Source organism: Astyanax mexicanus, chromosome 1 (assembly GCF_023375975.1).
Source record: "Astyanax mexicanus isolate ESR-SI-001 chromosome 1, AstMex3_surface, whole genome shotgun sequence".
Classification (NCBI taxonomy): domain Eukaryota; kingdom Metazoa; phylum Chordata; class Actinopteri; order Characiformes; family Acestrorhamphidae; genus Astyanax; species Astyanax mexicanus.
Window position 1 is genome coordinate 7,618,016 of NC_064408.1, and position 22,925 is coordinate 7,640,940.

General features: G+C 35.5%; 1 protein-coding gene across 10 annotated transcripts in view; it reads right to left on the reverse strand.

Moving 5' to 3' along the window:
• The window catches only part of rgs3a (regulator of G protein signaling 3a), a 360,852-nt gene that overhangs the window by 9,523 nt on the left and 328,404 nt on the right, over positions 1-22,925 (reverse strand). For 8 of the 10 annotated variants that reach the window (XM_049465826.1, XM_049465822.1, XM_049465824.1 and 5 more), the window contains one exon: positions 737-841. In XM_049465826.1, the coding sequence (XP_049321783.1) occupies positions 737-841 (105 nt within the window). Of the gene's footprint in view, positions 1-736; positions 842-1,914; positions 2,087-22,187; positions 22,291-22,925 lie in introns of those variants that run through there. The other 2 variants (XM_049465838.1, XM_049465840.1) reach the window with 2 other exon arrangements.

Consider the following 22,925-nt stretch of genomic DNA (forward strand, 5'->3'; position numbering starts at 1 on the left):
TTGCTGGATTTGATTCAGTTATCAAACTAGAGGTTCCAACTATAAACATCATTAAATATATATTTTTTATATATTTTTTATATTATTTATATATTTCAGAACCACTTAAAGGCTGATATTGGACTTACACTTTTGCATTAGCCTTGTATATTAGTGGAAACCTATAGAAGCAAGCTGATTTTATATTGGCATATCTGTAATTATAACTATACATCACTAAATGAATTATTATTTCTTAAATTTTTCATTAATGACCCTAAAATGTGCTTCATTTAAACTGACTAAATATACTATTTAATATGAAATAGCTTATATTAGTGGTAAAGGAAATGACTGGTTTGGTTGATATAATGTATGATTACTTGTTAAAAGGGTTCAGTTGAGTAAAGGGAAAATAGTGAAAATTATATATTTTCTGATGCAATATATTACAGCATGCAGGTAAGCATGCACCTCGTTTACAGATACGTCACGAGAGAAATGGAGCAAAGTGGAACTAAATTAAACAGCACAACCTTTATATACGGAGCTTCGGAAAAATAAACAGGGCCAACTGCCCGTGTGATTACATTACACTGCTCTACAGCACTGAGCCCCGCCCACACAACCAGACTACTGAACCCAGAGCACAACACCACCAGCTGGTGGAAGCGGGCGGATGCATTTCCACCACACACACACACACACACACACACCCACACACACACACACACACACACACACGTGTAAGACTTACTTGACCGAGGACTTCATGGTTTTGTCCAGCTTGCCGGCCGGAGTGCTTCCAGGAGACTCATTCCTCCTCCTCAAAAAAGCCAACCTGTTCTTCATGTCTTTGGCCCTGAACACACACACACACACAGGAAAGAGAACAAGACGTGGGTTGAGTTTCACTGATAAGTCAAAACAAATCAGACACAAACACAATAAAGCAAAAAGCAGCACCAAAAGTCTGTAAAACCCAAATAAGATCCACCGGAATTCCTATAGTTCCTTCCCCAAAAATTCCTTCTTGAGAAATCGATCACCTATATCTCCATCCTCAAAATCCCTTCTCTGTAACTGTACTCACAGGATCACACCCCCATGAATTCCGTTCGCACAATTCTATCTCGGCAAATCTATCCCCCGAATTCCGTTCCTAGAATTCCATATGTGGAAATTCACCCCCAGAATCCTGCCCCCAAAATCTCACCCCAAACATCCTAAACCCAGAATTCCATTTTCAGAAATCCTCCTGTGCAACTGAACCCCCTAAATTACACCGCCAAACTCAATCCCGGAATTCCATCCACTCAATTATATCTCGGCAAATCTATCTCCAGACATTCTACCCCCAGAATCCCATCCAAAGCATCCTAACCCCAGAATTCCATCTTTGCACATCTATTTCCAGAAATCATTTCACAAATATTGTCACCTATAACTCCATCCCAGAATTCCTCCTCTGCAATTGCAAACCCAGAATTACACCCCCAAAATTCTGTCACCCAGAACTTTATTCCGCAATTTCATCTTTGCAATTATATTCTCAGAATTCCACCTCTGCAATCTCCAGAAGTCTGTTCCCCGTATTCCATCTCTGCAAATCTATCCCTGAAATCCCATCCAATCCCATTCTACATCAAAAATCCTGTCCACAGAAACATGTACCTTTCAGCCATTCTACCCAGAGGATTCCATCCCCAGAATTCCAGCTCTGCAATTCTAGCCTTTTTACCCAGAATTACTTCCTAGCATCCTACCGCCCAGGATCCTACCACCATAATCCTGTACCCAGAATTCCATCTTTGCACTTCCGTCTCCAGGATGCCATGTTTGCAAATTCCCCCCTAGAATTCCATCTCTTGAATTCTGTTACCCAGAATCCCATGCCAAAAAAGAAATTCCAACAATAAATCCACATGTATGTACATTGCCTCCGTAATCTGCGGGTATCTTGCTTGAGGCGGCGTTCCGGAAGTTCCCAGCGAGGTGGTTCTGGAGAGACGCTCTCTTTCTTTCTTCTTCTTTATCTATTTCTCTGGCTTTCTCTTTCTTTTCTCTAGCGCCCCGTCCTTCGTCCTCTATCTCTCCTCTTCCTCAGCTCTGTTTCTGACTAAAAGAGTCCCTGACTGACTGCCTGCCTCCCGCCACTCTCTCTTCTGCACCATCATGCCGTTCTCTCCAGGTTCCTCCCTGGAGGCTCCTGAGGTGCCCTAACTAAAGGGTCAAAGCCTTTAGATCAACGAGGGCTAAAGATGTTAAGTGGCCCCCTGTCCGTCCCCCCACGTGTCCTGTCAAACTTTGACCACTGTAACCATTCTGACACCCCCTGGAGACGGAGCCTAGGCTCCTTTTCCCCAGACTCGTGTCCTCGCACTCTTTCACGTGCCTCCTCCTCATCATCCTCCTCCTCTTCCTCCTCTGGGGCTCCCGACCTTCTCAACACCCATTTCCTCTCGTCTGATTTCCACAGTGGATTTAGAGGAGCCTCCGGTCTCATTAGACCCCGTTGGCCTGTGCCACATTGTGCAGCGTGAGACAAAAACGGGCGGCAGTTCTGTTTTTGGACGTCCCCAAACGCCGTCCCTAAATCCGTCCCTCTATCCAGATACAGTGGAGTCCTGGGACGCTCTCGCCGTGCCCTTTCTTTTTATATGACTCTCTAGGATGTTGGTGAAAAGCTTAGAAAGCACTGTGGGTAGTAGCTTTCTGCTAATTCCAGCAGATGTTGCATATGTGGTATATGGTACATATTGTATAATGCATGTATAGTATATTGCGTGTATATGGTATATATTGTATATCGCATATATGGTATATTGCACATATTGAAAAAAGCATTTTTTGTAGATAGATAGATAGATAGATAGATAGATACTTTATTGTTCCCCGAGGGGAAATTCTAGAAATTCTTGTATATTGCATACATGGTATATCGCATATATTTGACAGAATTTTGCATATATGGTCTATTGCATATATGGTGTATCGCATATACAGCATATTGCATATATAGAATATTGCATATATTGTATAAAGCATATATTGTATACCGCATATATGGTATATTACATATATGGTATGTGGTATATATTGTATATCGCATATATGGTATATTGCAAATACTGTATATTGCATACATGATATATTGTATATATTATATATTGTATATATTATATAAAGCATATATGATATATTGCATATGTGGTATATCGCATATACTGTATATTACATATATGGCTTATCCCATATATGGTATACAATATGTATTGTCTATTGCATATATTGTATATTGCATATATGATGTATTGCATATATTATATAAAGAATATATGATACATCACATATGTGGTATATCACATATTGTATATTGCATATATGATATGTTGCATCTATTATACAAAAGCATATATGATAAATCACATATGTGGTATATCACATATACTGTATATCGCATATATGGTAAATTGCATATACTTTATGCTATATCTCATTTAAAATTTATCACATATATGGTAAATTTCATATATGTTACATCGCTCTGCTGAGAACGTTTATGGAGATTTTTTTACGGAGGATTTCATTTTCCAGCAGGACTTGGCACATTGCCCACACACTGCCAAAAATACCAACTGATCTTATTAACGCTGATTTTTGGGTTTTCATTGACTGTAGCCACAATAATCAACAATAAAATAAATAAACACTTAAAATAGATCACTCTGTGTGTAATACATCTATATAATACATAAAAGTTTACACTTGAACTGAATTACTGAAATAAAGTAACTTTTTCATTTGCACTTTGCAAGTGATATTGAAAATAATTCAGCTTATAAAACAGTGTGCCAGTAGAACAAGTAACTAAAATCAATTTTAAACTAGAAATAAGCAGAAATATATTGCAATACTTGCTAAGATCTTTATTTGTTTGTAAGTTAGGAACGCAGATACTGAGCACTGATAACTGGGAAGTGGTGAAATACAGTAGAAGTAGTAATTGAGTTCAGATTAAAGCATTTAATTAGCTTTGTTTTCATGCCAACTTCTATTTTCACACAGATCAGTCATTCCTCTTCTCCTCACACTGATTCAGCAGCAGCTCGGCTCTGTTTTCCTCGTAAGACTTCCGGTAGAGTCTGTGTGTGTTTATTACGCCTCAGATCAGCTGACTCATGTTTAATCAGCGGCTCTTCCGTCCTGTAGAGGAGATGTAGAAGAGAGATGTAGAGAGGGGCTTTCGGAGATGCTTTGAAATACGAAGCTCCAGAGCAGCTCCAGCTCGAGGCCGTAGAAGCCCAAACGAGGTTCTGACACGAGACCACGGGGAGTTAACCCGCCGCAGGGCTCGGAGGCAGCGCCGGAAGTGACGGGAGTCCCGGGAGCGGCTCGTTTGTCACCCACTTGCCTTTATTTTGGGCTGTTTACTTATGGTGTTGTTGGTCAGGCGTGAGGTTTTGTAGGACAGAGGTGAGGGATAGTCAGTGTCGTTAATTTTTCCAGACCTGGGGACGGAGAAATAGTGATGTCACACTCTGTTTAGGACTCGCCCACGACTTTCTGAGCTTTAACTGTGAGAAAACCGGGCCTAATGGCCTGTATACAGCTTTTAAATATATAAAAATATGGAAAAAAAAAAATAAGAAACCACTTCAAAAAGATGAGTTCCTTTGATTTTACCAAATTAAAAACCTCTGGAATATAATCAAGAGGAAGGTGGATGATCACAAACCATCAAACCAAGCTGAACTGCTTGAGGAGTGGCATAAAGTTATTCAAAAGCAGTGTGTAAGACTGGTGGAGGAGAACATGATGCCAAGATGCATGATTTAAACTGTGATTAAAAACCAGACTTATTCAACCAAATATTGATTTCTGAACTCTTAAAACTTTATGAATATGAACTTGTTTTCTTTGCATTATTTGAGGTATGAAAGCTCTATTTTTTGTTATTTCATTTCTCATTTTCTGCGAATAAATGCTCTAAATGACACTATTTTTATTTAGAATTTGAGAACTTTGAGAAATGTTGTCTGTAGTTTATAGAATAAAAAAACAATGTTATTTTACTATACTAAACATAAACCTATAAATAGCAAAATCAGAGAAACTGATTCAGAAACTGAAGTGGTCTCTTAATTTTTTTCCAGAGTTGTATATATATATATATATATATATATATATATATATGCACTAGTGCATAAAAAATAGAATATCATTGAAAAGTTACTTTATTTCAAAAATTTCAGTAACAAAATGTGAAACTCATATATCATATATATGAATTAAACACAGAGTGATCTATTCTAAGTGTTTATTATTTATTTTATTGTTGATGATTATGGATTACAGCCAGTATAAACCCAAATATTTAGAAAATAAAATGTTAATATTATATAAGACCAATTGGAACTTTTGGTAATGTTGGTAGTGTGTCAAGTCCTGTTGGAAAATGAAATCTGCATCTCCATAGCTTGAAAAGTGTGACCTGTGGAGACGTGTGAATTCTTGGTTCTTTTAGATCAGATGTGTAACAGCTGGAATGGAGTCAATATTTAAAAAAAACCTTCAAAATAGAAAAAAGCTAAAAATATGACTTTTATAGCCCTAAAAGATTTTGTTTTATCATTTTACACATACCGCTCTAAAAAAGAAAAGAAAATAAGAGAGCACTTTAAAAGGATGAGTTTCTTTGATTTGACCAAATTGAAAACCTCTGGAATATAATCAAGAGGAAGATGGATGATCACAAGCCATCAAACCACCAAACTGAACTGCTTGAATTTTTGCACCAGGAGTAAAGCAGCATAAAGTTATCCAAAAGCAGTGTGTAAGACTGGTGGAGGAGAACATGATGCCAAGATGCATGTTTAAAACTGTGATTAAAAACCACCAGGGTTATTCCACCAAATATTGATTTCTGAACTTAAAACTTTATGAATATGAACTTCTTTATTTTGCATTATTTCAGCCATTTCTGATTTTCAGCAAATAAATGCTCTAAATGACAATATATTTATTTAGAATTCTGGATAAATGTTGTCTGTAGTTTATAGAATAAAACAACAATGTTCATTTTACTCAAACATAAACCTATACATAGCAAAATCAGAGAAACTGATTAGTCCAGTATACCTTAAATTAAGCTATTTTTTTAGGATTTTAGATGTTTAAAGCATCAAGACACTGATGAATCTCTACAGATCCTCTTCAGTTAGTCATCAAAACAAAGCGTCACCAGACTTTCCCCCACGTTTCCATACTTTTGACAGAAACCACAGGAATTCTGAGGCTGTAGTGACCGGTATCACACTCTCACTATCTCAGGATCTGAGTTTGTTTATCCGTAAACATGTGGTTGTGTTGTGGGTGATTCGGTGGGCATGAGGGAAGGTGACGTCGGCGCTGACGCACCCAGTCAGATCTTCTCCTCAGCAGAACGTGAGATAAGATAAGATAATGCTGGTGAAACGGATGAGTAGTGAGGAAGACCGACTGCCAGATTCACCCGGGTTGAGTTCAGTTATTAATAAATACAGGTTTAATGGAATGACAAAGTGTGAATACAATCCTGCCTGAGTGGAAAAGCAGGGGGACAAATACGTTTAGGTATGAAACAGTAAAAAAATAAGAGAGGAAAAAAAGGAAATGTATGTGTTTTATGTCTACTGACATAAAAAAGCTAATTTGCTAAGTTATTGCTTAAGTTTTCATCTTATCTCATTCCTGTAAGGAAAAAAAAAAGAGATCTATCTATTCTATGCTTTTGATTATTTTCTAATAACTTCGCTATTTCTTCTGCAAATATGCCAAATCTGGTGGGTGTATCTCTAGGAAAAAAATGGATATTATATAAGACAAATTGAAACTTTTGACTTTTTGTAGTGTGGGCAGTGTGCCAAGTCCTGCTGGAAAATGAAATTCACATCTCCTTAAATACATTATTATTAATAAACACGTTTTCATTGAAATGGCAGAGTGTAAATACAATCCTGTGCAAGAAAGTGAGCCACAATGAAAGATAAAAAATATATATATATTATTTTGTAAAAAAAAAAAAAAAAAACAGTAAAAACAGGAGAAAAATAAATCTGGAATATTTGGAAACATATCAAGCATATCATATTTTATTAAGTAATATAAGTTATTTTCAAGCACTTAAAGAAATTCCCTTTTAAATAAATCACTAAACTGTGATTTACTGTTTTTTTTACTGTTTTTACTGTTACTGTTAGATGTTTACTGTTAAAATTTCAGAGTTAGATGAGTTAAAACGGTGGAATATATAAAACTACACTATTTATTTTGCGATTGAGACAAAGTTAGTGGTTGTATCTTATAAAATTTGGTCTTTTTGGTTAATTTGGTTTTTAATGCATTCCTATGGGAGTGTTTAAAATTGATAAGAGATGAAAATGATCAGTTTCTCTGATTTTGCTATTTATAGGTTTATGTTTAAGTAAAATTAACATTGTTTTTATTCTATAAGCTACGGACAGCATTGCTTCCTAATTCATTTTGCACTGCCACTATGATGCTGCTTGCCATCAGCTGCCGGAGCCCTGAGAGAGCACAATTGGGTACAGTAGGTGGCGCTCTCTTTTTCCCCTCATCATTTCTAGGGTGATGTGGATCAGCACAAGGCTATGTCTGTGAGCTGCGTTATCGGAACCTAGTCGCTGCGCTTTCCTCCGAGCGTTAGCGCTGTGATGCTACTCAGCAAGTCTTTACCCTCCTTCACCTCTATTATGGGAGAGTTTTGGGCCAGAATATAGTGTATTTTTCCTGATTTATTTATCTAATTTTTTTATCTGATACGGCTGCACTAATACAGATCAGTAAATCAGTGATCTGCTGAGCGGCTTATAGAGAGTTATAGATAAATAATACAGTTTTAATGAAATGACAGTTTGTAAATACATTGCAATCCCGTGCGAGTGGGGGAAACTGGGGCACGATAAAAGATGAGAAAATCATAATTTGTTCTTGTTTTTTTTCTGTTTTTAGCTGGATTTGGAAGCATAATTGGGTCAGTCTACAAAATAAGGCTTTTTTTTAGAGCACATAAAGAATAAAGAACAATGACAGACAGCTGGAATGCTTTTGATTGGCTTATTTTTTGGCCTGTTGGGCGAAAAAAAAAGTGTGGAGTGAAGTTCAGGCTGGGGGGACCAGAGGGGATGTGTATAAATGTGTGTATAAATGTGTGTGTGTAATAAGTGTGTGTATAAGTGTGTGTATAAGTGTGTGTGTGTGTGTGTGTGTGTGTGTGTGTGTAAGAGAGAGAGGCTGTTCAGTTTATAGGCCTTGGAAAATATTTGCGAGTGTAATGAAACAATTTACAGCCTGGATCTGGTTTCAATACAGCGGCACGGGCTGCGAGGGGCTTCAGCGGAAAGCTGTGACGCAGCCCCCCGGGTCCAGATGGAGAAAGGAATGTGAGATATCGGCTGATCCTGGATCAGCTGGGCTGTTCTGATGCTGATAATGGAGCTGGAGGATCCTCAGTGCACTGAAAAAAAATGATGAGTAAAATTTACTTTCTGCATTTACTTTTTTTTAAGTAAATTTAATTTCAGATAAACGTAAGTAACTTCAACTCGGTTTCAAGACTTAAATGTTACACAGAGTAAATAAGAGAACTGAACTTCAGTCAATCCTTTCTTTTAGTAAACTTTACTTCATTTATTTTTACTGAATCAATCCTTTCTTTTAGTAAACTTTACTTCATTTATTTTTACTGAATCAATCCTTTCTTTTAGTAAACTTTACTTCATTTATTTTTACTGAATCAATCCTTTCTATTAGTAAACTTTACTTCATTTATTTTTACTGAATCAATCCTTTCTTTTAGTAAACTGTACTTCATTTATTTTTACTGAATCAATCCTTTCTTTTAGTAAACTTTACTTCATTTATTTTTACTGAATCAATCCTTTCTTTTAGTAAACTTTACTTCATTTATTTTTACTGAATCAATCCTTTCTTTTAGTAAACTTTACTTCATTTATTTTTACTGAATCAATCCTTTCTTTTAGTAAACTGTACTTCATTTATTTTTACTGAATCAATCCTTTCTTTTAGTAAACTTTACTTCATTTATTTTTACTGAATCAATCCTTTCTTTTAGTAAACTTTACTTCATTTATTTTTACTGAATCAATCCTTTCTTTTAGTAAACTTTACTTCATTTATTTTTACTGAATCAATCCTTTCTTTTAGTAAACTTTACTTCATTTCTGTTACAGTTTCATTACAGTTACTTAATTTATACAATATTACTCAAATAATTTATGATACATAATATATTATAATTCCTGAAATTTAAATATTTTAGTTAAAACACACATATTACACTATGCGTGTGTTGAGACAGTGAGACTTGTTCTGTTTACAAAATAAATCTTTGAGATTATGTAAACATTTGAATGTGTGTTTACTCATCTTTTTTTTTTTCAGTACAGGGAGGATCCAGATGAGGACCCATATTTTTGTTCATGAAGCCTCTTATTTAAAAAAGCACTGATCTAGAGTCAGATTTCCTCTCTGTTCCTCTCTCACTGTGCTGGCTGTGCAGATCCTGGATCAGCTCTCCTGCTCTCCATATGTCAGCCCAATAAAAGCAACGTAAAAGCTCTGTAATGGGAAATGCAGCCCAATGCTGCCGCCTACTGGATGATCATCAACATTACACCAGAGCAGAAGACTATAATGGAACACAGCATTGAATATATATAAATATAGATATATATATATAAAATGCAATTATATATCTTATGTATAAGTGAAACTTTGTCTTCAATCTAGCTTATATATTAATATAAATTTTCTTTTAAAAACTGTTGTAAGTATTTTAAGTCTTATATAACTTATTCACTGGATAAAATTGATATCAGTTTTTGCATTAAATAAAAAAAAGAGTGCAAAATGTTGTTGTGCATAATTGTGAGAAAATACATCGCATGCATTTCTAATAAGTAGCTATTTAATTATTTAAAAAAAAAATTAAAGTAATATTTTCTATTTTTTTCTTTAAAAAAAACACTGAATAATTTTACCCTAAACAAGTGAAAACCAGACAGAAATAAGTTACATATTGATATAATATTATAACTACAACCTAATCAATAGAGATATTTAATATATATAGTATTTGTTAGAAATTCACAGAAATGTTATTAAATGCTCTAAAATTATAACAATCTCAAATATACCTTTAAAGTCTTAATTATTTCCTTAATATTCTATTTTACAAAATAGAAAATATTACTTTAAAGAAGTACAAGAGGCCTAAAAATGTGTAAAAATACATATTTAAAAAATATTACTGCAATTTGTTTAATTAAAGATATGATGACTAAAAGTATCAATATAAATGTATTAGTTTGTGGCGACTGTTGCTATGGACTTTTTAGAAACTGTGTGTAAGTGCATTTTTTAAGAAATAACACGAACAATATAAAAGTATATATATATATATATATATATATATATATATATATATATATATATATATATATTACTTTAAAGGAGTACAAAAGGCCTAATAGTTTGTAAAAAAAAAAATGTATTTTAATAATACTACTGCAATGTGTTTAATACACATTAATATATAATCTTCAAACATCATAATGAAAGATCTGATGATTAAAAGTATCAATATAAATGTATTAGTTTGTGACAACTGTTGCTATGGACTTTAAGAAACTGTGTGTAAATGCATTTTTAAATAAATAACACAAATTACATTAAAAAAATGAAAATATTACTTTAAAGGAGTAGAAAAGCCCTAAAAAAATTAATATATAATCTTCAAACACTACGATGAAAGATCTAATGACTAAAGTTATCAATATAAATGTATTAGTTTGTGGCGACTGTTGCTATGGACTTCCAGAAACTGTGTCTAAATGCATTTTTTTAAGAAATAACACAAATAATATTTAAAAAAATATTATATTTAAAGAAGTACAAAATGCCTAAAGTATATATATTATAACTTTCAAACACTATAATTAAAGATATAATAACTTGTTATTTTATTCTTTATTCTGTTTATTGTTAAAAGTCGGTTTGTGCAACTATAGACACCTATGGACTCTGGTGATTGGCTGCTGTCAGGGTTTTAATCAGTCAGTGGAGCTCCTGTGTTTGTTTTCCACCACCAAAATATATAGAAACACAGCAGAAATTTACCTGAACACACCTCACTTCCACCTTACAGACCACCACACCTCATATCATCAGTGTAGATTTATTCCTGAATTCTGATGCTATTTTAACAGTGCGGGAGCACGGCGTGAGAATAGACTGTAGAGAATAGAGAACAGCCTCCAGACTCGAGCTCAGAGCTGAGCATGTGGCAGCAGTGGCACATTCCTGCTCTGAGCTCCAGATGGGACACATTCCTCACCCGTCTGTGACTCCGCCCACCTCCCCGGCGCGAGGGGTCCGTCCCACGTGCTGTAAAATAGCCGGGCCGGTGAGAAAACCCAGCTCTGAGCTATTTCAGCTCCAGCCGTCGGCTGAAGGTCAGCACCGGAGCCGAGGAGCATGCAGCACTGCCACCGAAATACACTCAGTTTACTAATGAAGATAATATTTAATAATGATTAAAATCATGTAATACTGTTCAGGACCATTTCATGGCATTCGGGGGATCCAAGCAAAATGAACCAAACCACATCAAGTGTAGTTTATTCAGCAAAGCCATGAAATAAAACACATTATATCACAGTTAGTTCCGACCCTGCAATGTGATTCGCTGAGAGGCGTTCTATGAGTACCGTTATCAGCCGGTAATGCAATGTAACCGAAGCTCTCCATGTAGAGTATTACTCTATATCCGCCACATACAGGTAACCTAGCAACGATGCAGTGTTTACAATCCAAATACAAACCAAATGTGATATCGTTATACACCGATCATACAATTCACCTACAACTCTGGAAAAATATTAACAGAGTACTTCAGTCTCTGATTTTGCTATTTATAGGATTAAGTTTAAGTAAAATGAACATTGTTGTTTTATTCTATAAACTACGGACAATTTCCCCCTAATTCCAAATAAAAATATTGTCATTTAGAGCATTTATTTGCAGAAAATTGCAGAAATGGCTAAAATAACAAAAATCTGTTTTAAAAATTCAGAAATCAATATTTGGTGGAATAACCCTGGTGGTTTTTAATCACAGTTTTAAACATGCATCTTGGCATCCTGTTCTCCTCCACCAGTCTTACACACTGCTTTTGGATAACTTTATGCTTTACACTCCTGGTGCAAAAACTCAAGCAGTTCAGTTTGGTGGTTTGATGGCTTGTGATCATCCATCTTCCTCTTGATTATATTCTAGAGGTTTTCAATTTGGTAAAATCAAAGAAACTCATCATTTTTCATCTGATTATAATCTAATCAAAATACTTGACATCTACAGACCCCCTAAACCCCCTTTTTTGTCCCACACTGTCCTACTGACCAGACGTCTCCACCAGGACAGCTGGACCCAAGAGCATCTAACCCTCACTAACAGCTAACCTCCCCCTATAGTGATGAGGGGCAGAGCGGGGTCAGTCCCGTCTCCAGGCCGTCCGTCTGTCCGTCCGTCCATCCGTCCCCCAGCCTGTGACCCCACGGCCTAAAATAAAGGCCTGGAGTCGCTACCTGTCCTCCCTAACAAGAGCTTATCAAATCATCTGTGGACAGGCCTGTCTCGATAACTATATTATCGATTTGTCGTACGATATTTTTTTATCTGTTTTGCTGTGCTGCTTTAATGTAGTCATTTAATTTACTTTCTACAAGGTTACAGCATACATTGTACTTTAAGTGAACTACTGTAACAGTAGCTGTTTTTACGCACTTTGCTAAAAATGTACAAAAGTATATTTGTAAACAAGTATTTTAGAAGTAAATTGAATTACATTAAACTAAAACTATAGTTAATAGTAGTGTATTTGTTTTAATATACTATATTGTCCTTTTTAAAAAGTGTGATCAAAGTTTACTTTCAAACATTTAATGAAAGCATAATATTAATATACTTTTAATATATTTTAAGTAAGTACATTTATCTGTTAGTATATTTACAGCATACTTAGACATTTCTCAATATGTTTTAAGTACAATTAAGTATATATTTTTTTTCACCAGGGCACTTGTGTCTTTGGACGCTAATTTGTGTTTTATAGCATATTATACATATATGATCAGAAAAAAAAAAATCTGTAAGTGCCTTTGTGTGTTATGTCCAGAATAAAAAAATAATAATTAATTTAAATGTTACTTTATTCTATATGTTGTTACCTTTTGTTGTTTAACATTTAGTGGAGTTTTCTCAGAACCCACAGCGTCTCAGGGTGGTTGTACCTTTGTTTTAGTTATTTAGATATTTAAATATCTTTTTATATTAGAAGCCCAATGGCTGCTCTTAATAAATAAAAGTTAGTTTCACTGTAAAATGATGTAATAGTATTATTATGCAATTATTTTATTACTGTGCTATATTGTCTTAAAGCTCCTTTTGGAGCCCAGAAGCAAAAACAAAAACAAAAAAAATATATAGTGCCCCTTTAAGATAACAATATTATTTTTATCACAATATATCATCCTGAAAATTTGATCACTATCATAACAGGCCTATCTGTGGCATCTTCTTCTTCTTCTTACATCTCCTCCACCAGCTACACAACAAAGGAAACAAGTGCAGGAGATTGAGATTAAACTGATGGGTCATCCCAAATCACTCGTATCTCCAGCAGGCCTCACCGGTCATCTCCGAACCGCCCCTCCCCCGCCCGCCCCAGCACTCGCCGTTCCCCTCGCAGCTATTCTGGTCCGCGGAAACCAGGACGCCTGCAGTGGGAAAGACATTTGGAGCAGGACGGCCCCGGAGAGGCACCGCTACAGATGCCGCAGCCAGTAAAAAAAGAGGAAAATATTGTGATGAACCACGAGAAGAGACCTGTCTCTGAAATAAAGCAGATTCTGACTGACAGCTGCTTTAACACTGAATCTGAAACCAGTTCACATCATGCCCCAGACGACCCAGCGAGGCTCAATCCCACCTCAAAACACACAAACTTACAATATCAGCCATGGTAAATAAATAAAATAGAAAGGAACACATAAAGAATCATGTAATAACTTAAAAATAAGTGTTAAACAAACCAAAAACATACTCTGTAAAGAAGCAGTTAGGAGCTCTTATCCTGTGGTTTCTGAGGCTGACAACTCGTAACTGACGAACCTATCCTGTGCAACAGAGGAAACTCTTGCTCTTTCAAAATCTTTCTTTGAGGAGTTTTTATAACCAAACAGATCATATTTTCTCCTCCTCTTTACCTCAAAATCTTCCAATAAACAGTGATAATGGGCACGGAGTGCTGCCACGCAGGTTCGAACCCCCACTCATGCAGCTTTGCCATCAAGCTGCCGGCGCTCAGAGGGAGCGAAATTGGCCCTGCTCCCTCCGGGTGGGTAGATGGCGCTCTTTTCCCACATCACTCCTAGGGTGATGTCGATCAGCACAAGGCTGCGTCTGTGAGCTGATGTATCAGAACTGAGTCACTGCGCTTTCCTCCGAGCGTTAGCGCTGTGATGCTGCTCGGCAATGCTACAGCATCAGCAGCAGCTCAAAAAGAAGAGGAGGCTGACTTCACATGTATAGGAGGAGGCATGTGCTAGTCTTCACCCTCCTGGTGTGTTGGATCATTATTAGTGATAGAGGGAGTCCTAATGAGTGGGTTGTGTAATTGGCCGTGTAAATTGTGGTTGAAAATGGGAAAAATTAGAAATAAAATGATAGAAACAGTGATAATGGAACTGTGGTATATTCACAATAATATACACAAGCTTTGTTCTATAATGTGTAATATTACATTAATACATGTTAAAGCTCTCCCTCTCGTGAATTATTGCTTAATTCACTTATTTTGACTTTTTATTTCTTATATTTCATGAAAAATATTTGCTTACTCCATTAGCATATTGTTTCACTAAATATACCTCTATAGGTCTCAACTTACAGATATTTTGTCTGGTTATTTTGCAGTGAATCTATATACATTTTATACAAATGTTTATATACTTTCCTATTTATCTTACTTTTTATAGTATACTTTTCTTAAATTATTACTTTGAGTGTCAGTTTATGTATGACAATGGCTATATTAACACACTGACTCAAACAAAAAATAAAAAAAAAATATTAAGCGATCACTTCAGTTTCTGAATCAGTTTCTCTGATTTTGCTATTTATAGGTTTATGTTTGAGTAAAATGAACATTGTTGTTTAATTCTTTAAAAAACAGACTCATAAACTGATGAGTGCCAGTTCTATCATTATAATGTTTTTGATAGTGTTTGCAGTGGCTGCGGATATTTGATTGAATGACCTTCATTTTTCCTTAAAGCATTTTTTTTTCCTTTTACTTACACATTAAGAAGAATAATGAGAGATTTGTAGTTGAAATGGTACAAAGCTTGTTGAGCTTATATTGAGCAGCTTTAAGTAAAAGTCTGTTTTGTTCCAGAAAAGATTATAAAGATTATAAACATTATCATCAACTGAATACAGGGGTTGAACAATGAAACTGAAACACCTGTCATCATTTTAGTGTGAGAGGTTTCATGGCTAAATTGGAGCAGCCTGGTGTTCAATCTTCATTAATTGCACATTGCACCAGTAAGAGCAGAGTGTGAAGGTTCAATTAGCAGGGTAAGAGCACAGTTCTGCTCTAAATATTGCAATGCACACAACATTATAGGTGACATACCAGAGTTCAAAAGAGGACAAATTGTTGGTGCACGTCTTGCTGGAGCATCTGTGACCAAGACAGCAAGTCTTTGTGATGCATCAAGAGCCACGGTATCCAGGGTAATGTCAGCATACCACCAAGAAGGACCAACCACATCCAACAGGATTAACTGTGGACGCTGTAAGAGGAAGCTGTCTGAAAGGGATGTTCGGGTGCTAACCCAGATTGTCTCCAAAAAACATAAAACCACGGCTGATCAAATCACGGCAGCATTCAATGTGCACCTCAACTCTCCTGTTTCCACCAGAACTGTCCGTCACCACAATACATTATTGTGCTCTAAAACCAGGTGTTTCAGTTTCATTGTCCAACCCCTGTATTTTGTATTGCCAATAAAGTATGTAAGTATGGTAAATGTGGTCAACAGTGCAGAGAGAGAGGATCTGACCCCAGCAGGTTATTTGTGAGCGTGAGACTGCGCTGAGCTGCTGCTGAAACATGTGCAGTGTTAGCATGCCTGCTCAAACCTTCAAATGCCACCACACAGTGTCAATAACACTGAGACCACGCCCACTACATACCCCTACACACCCCACACCCCAACACCAGCACTGCTGAGTTTGGTGATGTGAGGTTTGGATTAGGGGTATGTTTTAGAGGTGGGCGATACCGGAAAGTTTGGTATCGATCCGATACCAAGTAAATGCAGGGCTAGTATTGCCGATATTGATACCGATACCAATACTGATACCGATACTTTTTAATATTTAAGCTTCATAGGTACAAAGGATCCAAAAGACTTAGGATAGAATTTCACCAAACATTGTAAGAGTAAATACAAAAGAATAAAAGAAAGTTTGCCTTAACATTAGGAAAATAAATATTTTTTGAGGTAGAAAAGGAGAAACCACAATAAAAATACAATAAAAATATTGTCATTTAGAGCACTTATTTGCAGAAAGTGAGAAATGGCTGAAATAACAAAAAAATAAAAATAAATGCAGAGTTTTCAGAGCTCAAATAATCAATATTTGGTGGAATAACCCTGTTTTTTAATTACAGTTTTCGTGCATCTTGGCATCATGTTCTCCTTCACCAGTCTTACACACTGCTTTTGAATAACTTCAAGCAGTTCAGCTTGGTTTGATGGCTTGTGATCATCCATCTTCCTCTTGATTATGGATTGTGTGGTAATATAAAATAATTGTAATATTAGAAGAACTAATAACTATTGACTTTCTTTTACCTTTTTTAAACTTGATTAAATCTACCCAAACGCGTGTTACTGTTTCAGTTTTTGTGGATAGATACTGCTTAAAACAATCACAAAATGGCAGAAAAAAGACACTTTCAGTAGATAACGTCTTAAGAATGAGTTCAATATTCTTTTTAAAATTTAAAACTTCATTCAGGAGGATTTAACTTGCTTAGATTTCTATTTTTTTGCAGTGTACTGCAGAGGGTGTCCAAGAGCAGAGAAAGCCTGAAGAGTCTTTTTTGGTTCACAGAAAAAATGTTATAGAAAAAAAAAATAGGGAATAATCATAAATGTAGTATAAATATCTACTAATTCCCTTTTGTTTGAAAACAATTTATCTGGTAACTTTACTTATCCAACAGAATCTCTCATTTAAACACAGAAGATGTTCTTCAAAAACATTTAAAAAGACACAGAAAAATACTCAAAAATACACAAATAATCACGATTGCTTTTAGAGAACATCTAAATCTGAAGCAGGACGTCCTCCTTAGAACATCTTGCCTCTTCAAAATACACTAAATCACTTATTTGGGTCTAAATCTGAATCAATGTGTCCTCTGGAGAATAAAATAATAATTCAATGGAGAACATCTCGCTGCTTTAAAATCCACTAAAACTAAACCTACATAAATCTGAATATGAATTTCGAGGAGAACGTCTCACACAGATCTGACACAGGATGTCCTCAGGAGAACATCTTGCCACTTCTAAATACACTCAATCTCATACTTGAAGAGCTGCTTTACTCAGTTTAAAGAAGTCCTCTAAAGAACATTTTCCTGCCTCAAAACCATTTAAATCCAATTTTAAGTGTATTCTACGTAATCTCCCAATCAACCGGAAAATATTTTCTCTCACAATTTCCATTACAACCACTGATAAAATCAAATTGGAATCAAGATGTCCTCAGGAGAACACCTTAATGCTTCAAAATCCGACCTGAATAAAACACATCCTAATAATAACACTCAAAAAACACTGTACCAAGATGTTTTTCTGGAGAACCCCTGCAGGCAAGTAACACTCTTAGACGTTATACTGACATAAAATTGTTGTCATCTATTGTCATAACCAACATAAACCTGAAATTAACATCTATTGATGTTGGTGGCCAGCTGGGACATCTCATTCAGATGTTAATCTGAATCAAGAAATCCTCAAGAGAACATCTCACAGTCTCAAAATCCAATCAAACCAATTAACCAAACACGCCATTCAATAAAAGGCAATCCTCAAAAGCATCAAAATCCACTCAAACACCTACAAAGGCTTGGGTCTGAACCAACATATCCTCAGGAGAACATAGTATTACTTCAAAATTCCAAAATATCCAATTTAAACCCAAAATGCTTTAAATAAAAGCATCAAAATCTACTCAAACCTTCCAAAATATCCGGTTTAACCCAAAATGAATCGTCAAAAGAATCAAAATCTACTCAAACCTTCCAAAATATCCGGTTTAACCCCAAATGAATCGTCAAAAGAATCAAAATCTACTCAAACCTTCCAAAAAAATCCCATTTAAACCCAAAATAAATCGTCAAAAGCATCAAAATCTACTCAAACCTTCCAAAATATCCCATTTAAACCCAAAATGCTTTAATCAAAAGCATCAAAATCTACTCAAACCTTCCAAAAAATCCCATTTAAACCCAAAATAAATCGTCAAAAGCATCAAAATCTACTGAAACCTTCCAAAAAATCCCATTTAAACCCAAAATGCATGTGTCAAAAGAATCAAAATCTACTCAAAACACTTACAAAGGCTTGAGTCTGAACCAACATATCCTCAGGAGAACATATTACCACTCCAAAATCCAACTAAATTCCAAAATATCCCATTTAAACCAAGAAGACATGCCCCATAAGCCTCGAATTACAGAGAAGACAGAAGACCAGATAACTTGCATAGACCTCACCCAATCATCTACTTGAATTTTACTTAGTACAAAGATGTCCTCCAAACAAAGTTGAACATGTTGATTCAAAACCATTTAAATCCAAACAAAATCCAACTTTAGCTTGTATCCTATGAAATTTCACATTTAATCAAAGAGGATTTTCTGTAATAAATTCACAACAGTCTCGTTGGTGTTGCAAAGAGGTTAAATTGCCACAATTCTATAGTAACTTTTGCACAAAAAAAACAAAAGAAACACTACAAAATTATTTATAATGAATTAAATGAAACTGGAAATTGGAAATGTGTTTTTCCTCCTTCTTTAATGTTGGACAAGTTTTTTTTTTGCGCAACAGAAACAGTCTGAACAGCAGTATTAGCTAGTTGCAGTGTGCATTAGCGTCCTCCTGTAAAAGACCATTCATTGAAAGGTGCCAAATAACTTTGTTTGGTTCCTCTTGCTCTTTTTCATCCTCATGAGTGTAAACAACACTAAATTACCATACTAATAGCAATGAAAGACAATAGGGTGTTGGAGGTCCTCAGCCTAGAGCTGAATTCCTCAGGAGAACACTTTAAAACACTTTAAAATAAACTCAAACACTGACTTTCATCTAAATCTGAATCAAGATGATCTTCTGGAGAACATTTAACTGCTTCAAAATCCTATTTAAATCATACTTATCCAACAAAATCCCCAATTTCACCAGAGAAGTTCTTCGAAAGCATTTAACAAGACAAAAAAAACTAAAAATTCACTCAATCACCTACTTTCTGAATCAATGTTTCCTCTGGTGACCATGTAACAGCTTCAAAATCCAATTTCAATCATAAATATCCAACAAAATCTCTCATTTAACCACAGAAGATGTTGTTCAAAAGCATTTTTTAAAGTACCCTTGTCCTCTAAAGAACATTTCACTGCCTCAAAACCATGTAAATCCAACTGACCCAACAAGAGCCAATTATATCCTATGAAATCTCCCATTTAACCAGAGAAGATTTTCTTTAGAGGCATCAAAAAGCCTAAGAAATAAAACAAAATAATCAAGATGTCCTCAGCAGAACACTTTGCTTCAAAATCAAATCTCAAAAAAACACATCCTACAAAAAACACTCATAAAACACGGGATCAATATGTTTTCTGGAAAACATCTTACACAGACATTAATCTGAATCAAGATATCCTCAGGAGAACACCTCACTGTTTCAAAATCCAGTCAAAATCCAATTTCTAATATATACACACATATATATATATATATATATATATATATATATATATATATATATATATATATATATATATATATATAGATCCTACAAAATCATTTAACCAGAGAAGATTATTTTTTTTCAGAGGCATAACAAAGTCTATGAACACCACATTTGAATCAAGATAACCTCAGGAGAACACCTCACTGCCTCAAAGTCAAATCGAAATCCAATCAAACCAATTAATCAAACATTTGAACCCAAAATGCATTTGTCAAAAGCAACAAAATCCACTCAAACACCTACAAAGGTTTGAGTCTGAACCAACATATCCTCATGAGAACATATTACCAGTTCAAAATGCAACTAAATCCCAAAATATCCCATTTAAACACGAAATGCATTTGTCAAAAGAATCAAAATCTACTCAAACACCTACAAAGGCTGGAGTTTGGACCAACATATCCTCAGGAGAACATAATACGACTTCGTCATAAGCATCAAAATTCACTCAAGCCTTCCAAAATATCCCATTTAAACCCAAAATGCATTTGCCAAAAGCATCAAAATCCACTCAAACACATACAATTTTTTTTTTTTGTCTGAACCAACATATCCTCAGGAGAACATAGTACCACTTCAAAATACAACTAAATTCCAAAATAGCCCATTAAAACCCAAAATGCATTCATTATAGGCATTAAAATACACTCAAAATCTCTCATTTAAACCCAAAGTGCATGCGTCAAAAGCATCAAAATCCATTCAAACCATCCCAAATATCCCATTTAAACCCAAAGTGCATGCGTCAAAAGCATTACAATCCACTTAAACACCTACAAAGGCTTGAGTGTGAACCAATATATCCTCAGGAGAACATAGTACCAAAATACAACTAAATTCCAAAATGACCAATTTAAACTCAAAATGCATTCGTCAAAATCATCAAAATTCACTCAAACCTTCCAAAATATCCCATTTAAACCAAAATTACACTCTTCAAAAGCTTCAAAATCTACTCAACCACCTACAAAGGCTTGAGTGTGAACCAACATATCCTCAGTAGAACATAGTACCACTTCAAAATCCAACTAAATTCCAAAATGACCAATTTAAACTCAAAATGCATGCGTCAAAAGCATCAAAATGCACTCAAACTTTCCAAAATATCCCATTTAAACCCAAATTACACTCGTCAAAAGCTTCAAAATCTACTCAAACACCTACAAAAGCCAACATATCCTCAGGAGAACATAGAACCACTTTAAAATCCAACTAAATTCCGAATATCCAATTTGAACCCAAAATGCATTCATCAAAAGCATCAAACTCCACTCAAACCTTCCAAAATATCCAATTTAAACCCAAAATGCATGCGTCAAAATCAAACACATACAGTGGCTTGAGTCTAAATCAACATATCCTCAGGAGAACATAGTACCACCTTTCAACATCCAACTAAATTCCAAAACATCCCATTTGAACCCAAAATACATTCGTCAAAAGCATAAAAATCTACTCAAACACCTAAAAGTCTTGAGTCTAAACCAATATAAAAAATAACCACTTTAAAATCCAACTAAATTCCAAAATAGCCCATTCAAACCCAAAATGCATTCATAATAGGCATCAAAATCCACTCAAAATCTCTCATTTAAACCCAAATTACACTCGTCAAAAGCATTACAATCCACTTAAACACCTACAAAGGCTTGAGTCTGAACCAACATATCCTCAGGAGAACATAGTACCACTTTAAAATCCAACTAAATTCCGAAATATCCCATGTAAACCCAGAAGACATGCCCCATAAGCCTCGAATTACACAGAAGACAGAAGGTGAGGTAGGTTGCATGGACCTCACTCTTTACTTGGTTTGCTAGGTCCCAGCAGTCCAGGCATGAAGAATCCACTGGAGAGGTGAACTCCACAGCGCCTGATCTGATCCTGAACTAAGTCTGTCCCTCCCTGCGTCTTCCTCCCTCCCTTCCCTCCTCACTCATCCTCAATCTGTCCATCACAGCAGCCTCAGAGCAGCAGAGCAGAGCGCAGGAGAACGGGGGTCCTACCTTTCCAGATACTTCTCAGAGAAGTCCACCATTGTATGGAACATGAGTGCTGAGGGGGTCCGCAGGAGAGCAGTGCTCTGGGGCAGGGTGGGCGGCCGGTCACATTCCTCTAACCCTGCAGAGAGCCTCTGCGCTGCTTTTAAAGGCAGGGGAGGGAGCAGGGGGAGGGGCTAAAGCTTAGCCAATCAGAGGACAGCTTTCAGACAATATGGACTGTCCCTGTTGTGTGTGTTGGTGTGTGTTTACAGCTCTCTGCTTTTCACTGATTTTAGCTATTTATAAGCAAGTTTTTAAGTAAAATTAATATTGTTGTTTTATTCTATAAACTACAGACAAAATTTCTCCCAAATTCCACATACAAAATTGTAATTTAGAGCATTTCTTCTGCATTTATTTGCAGAAAATGAGAAATGACTAAAATAACAAAAAAATAAAGATGCAGAGCTTTCAGACCTCAAATAATGCAAATAAAAAACACGTTCATATTCATAAAGTTTTCAGAAATCAATGGTAAAGTGTTAATGCATGTGATTAATTTGGATTCAGAAACAAAACATACTTCTTTTTAATTGAGCTAAACGGTACCACTCAAAAATAAGACTACCTTTATAAAGGGTTTATAAATGGTTTATAAAGGAGATTATTAATGGTTATTAATTAGGCTGCAAATATTTAAAAACTCATTAATAAGCAGTGAATAAATAAATAACAACATGGATATAAATGACAACAGTGAGT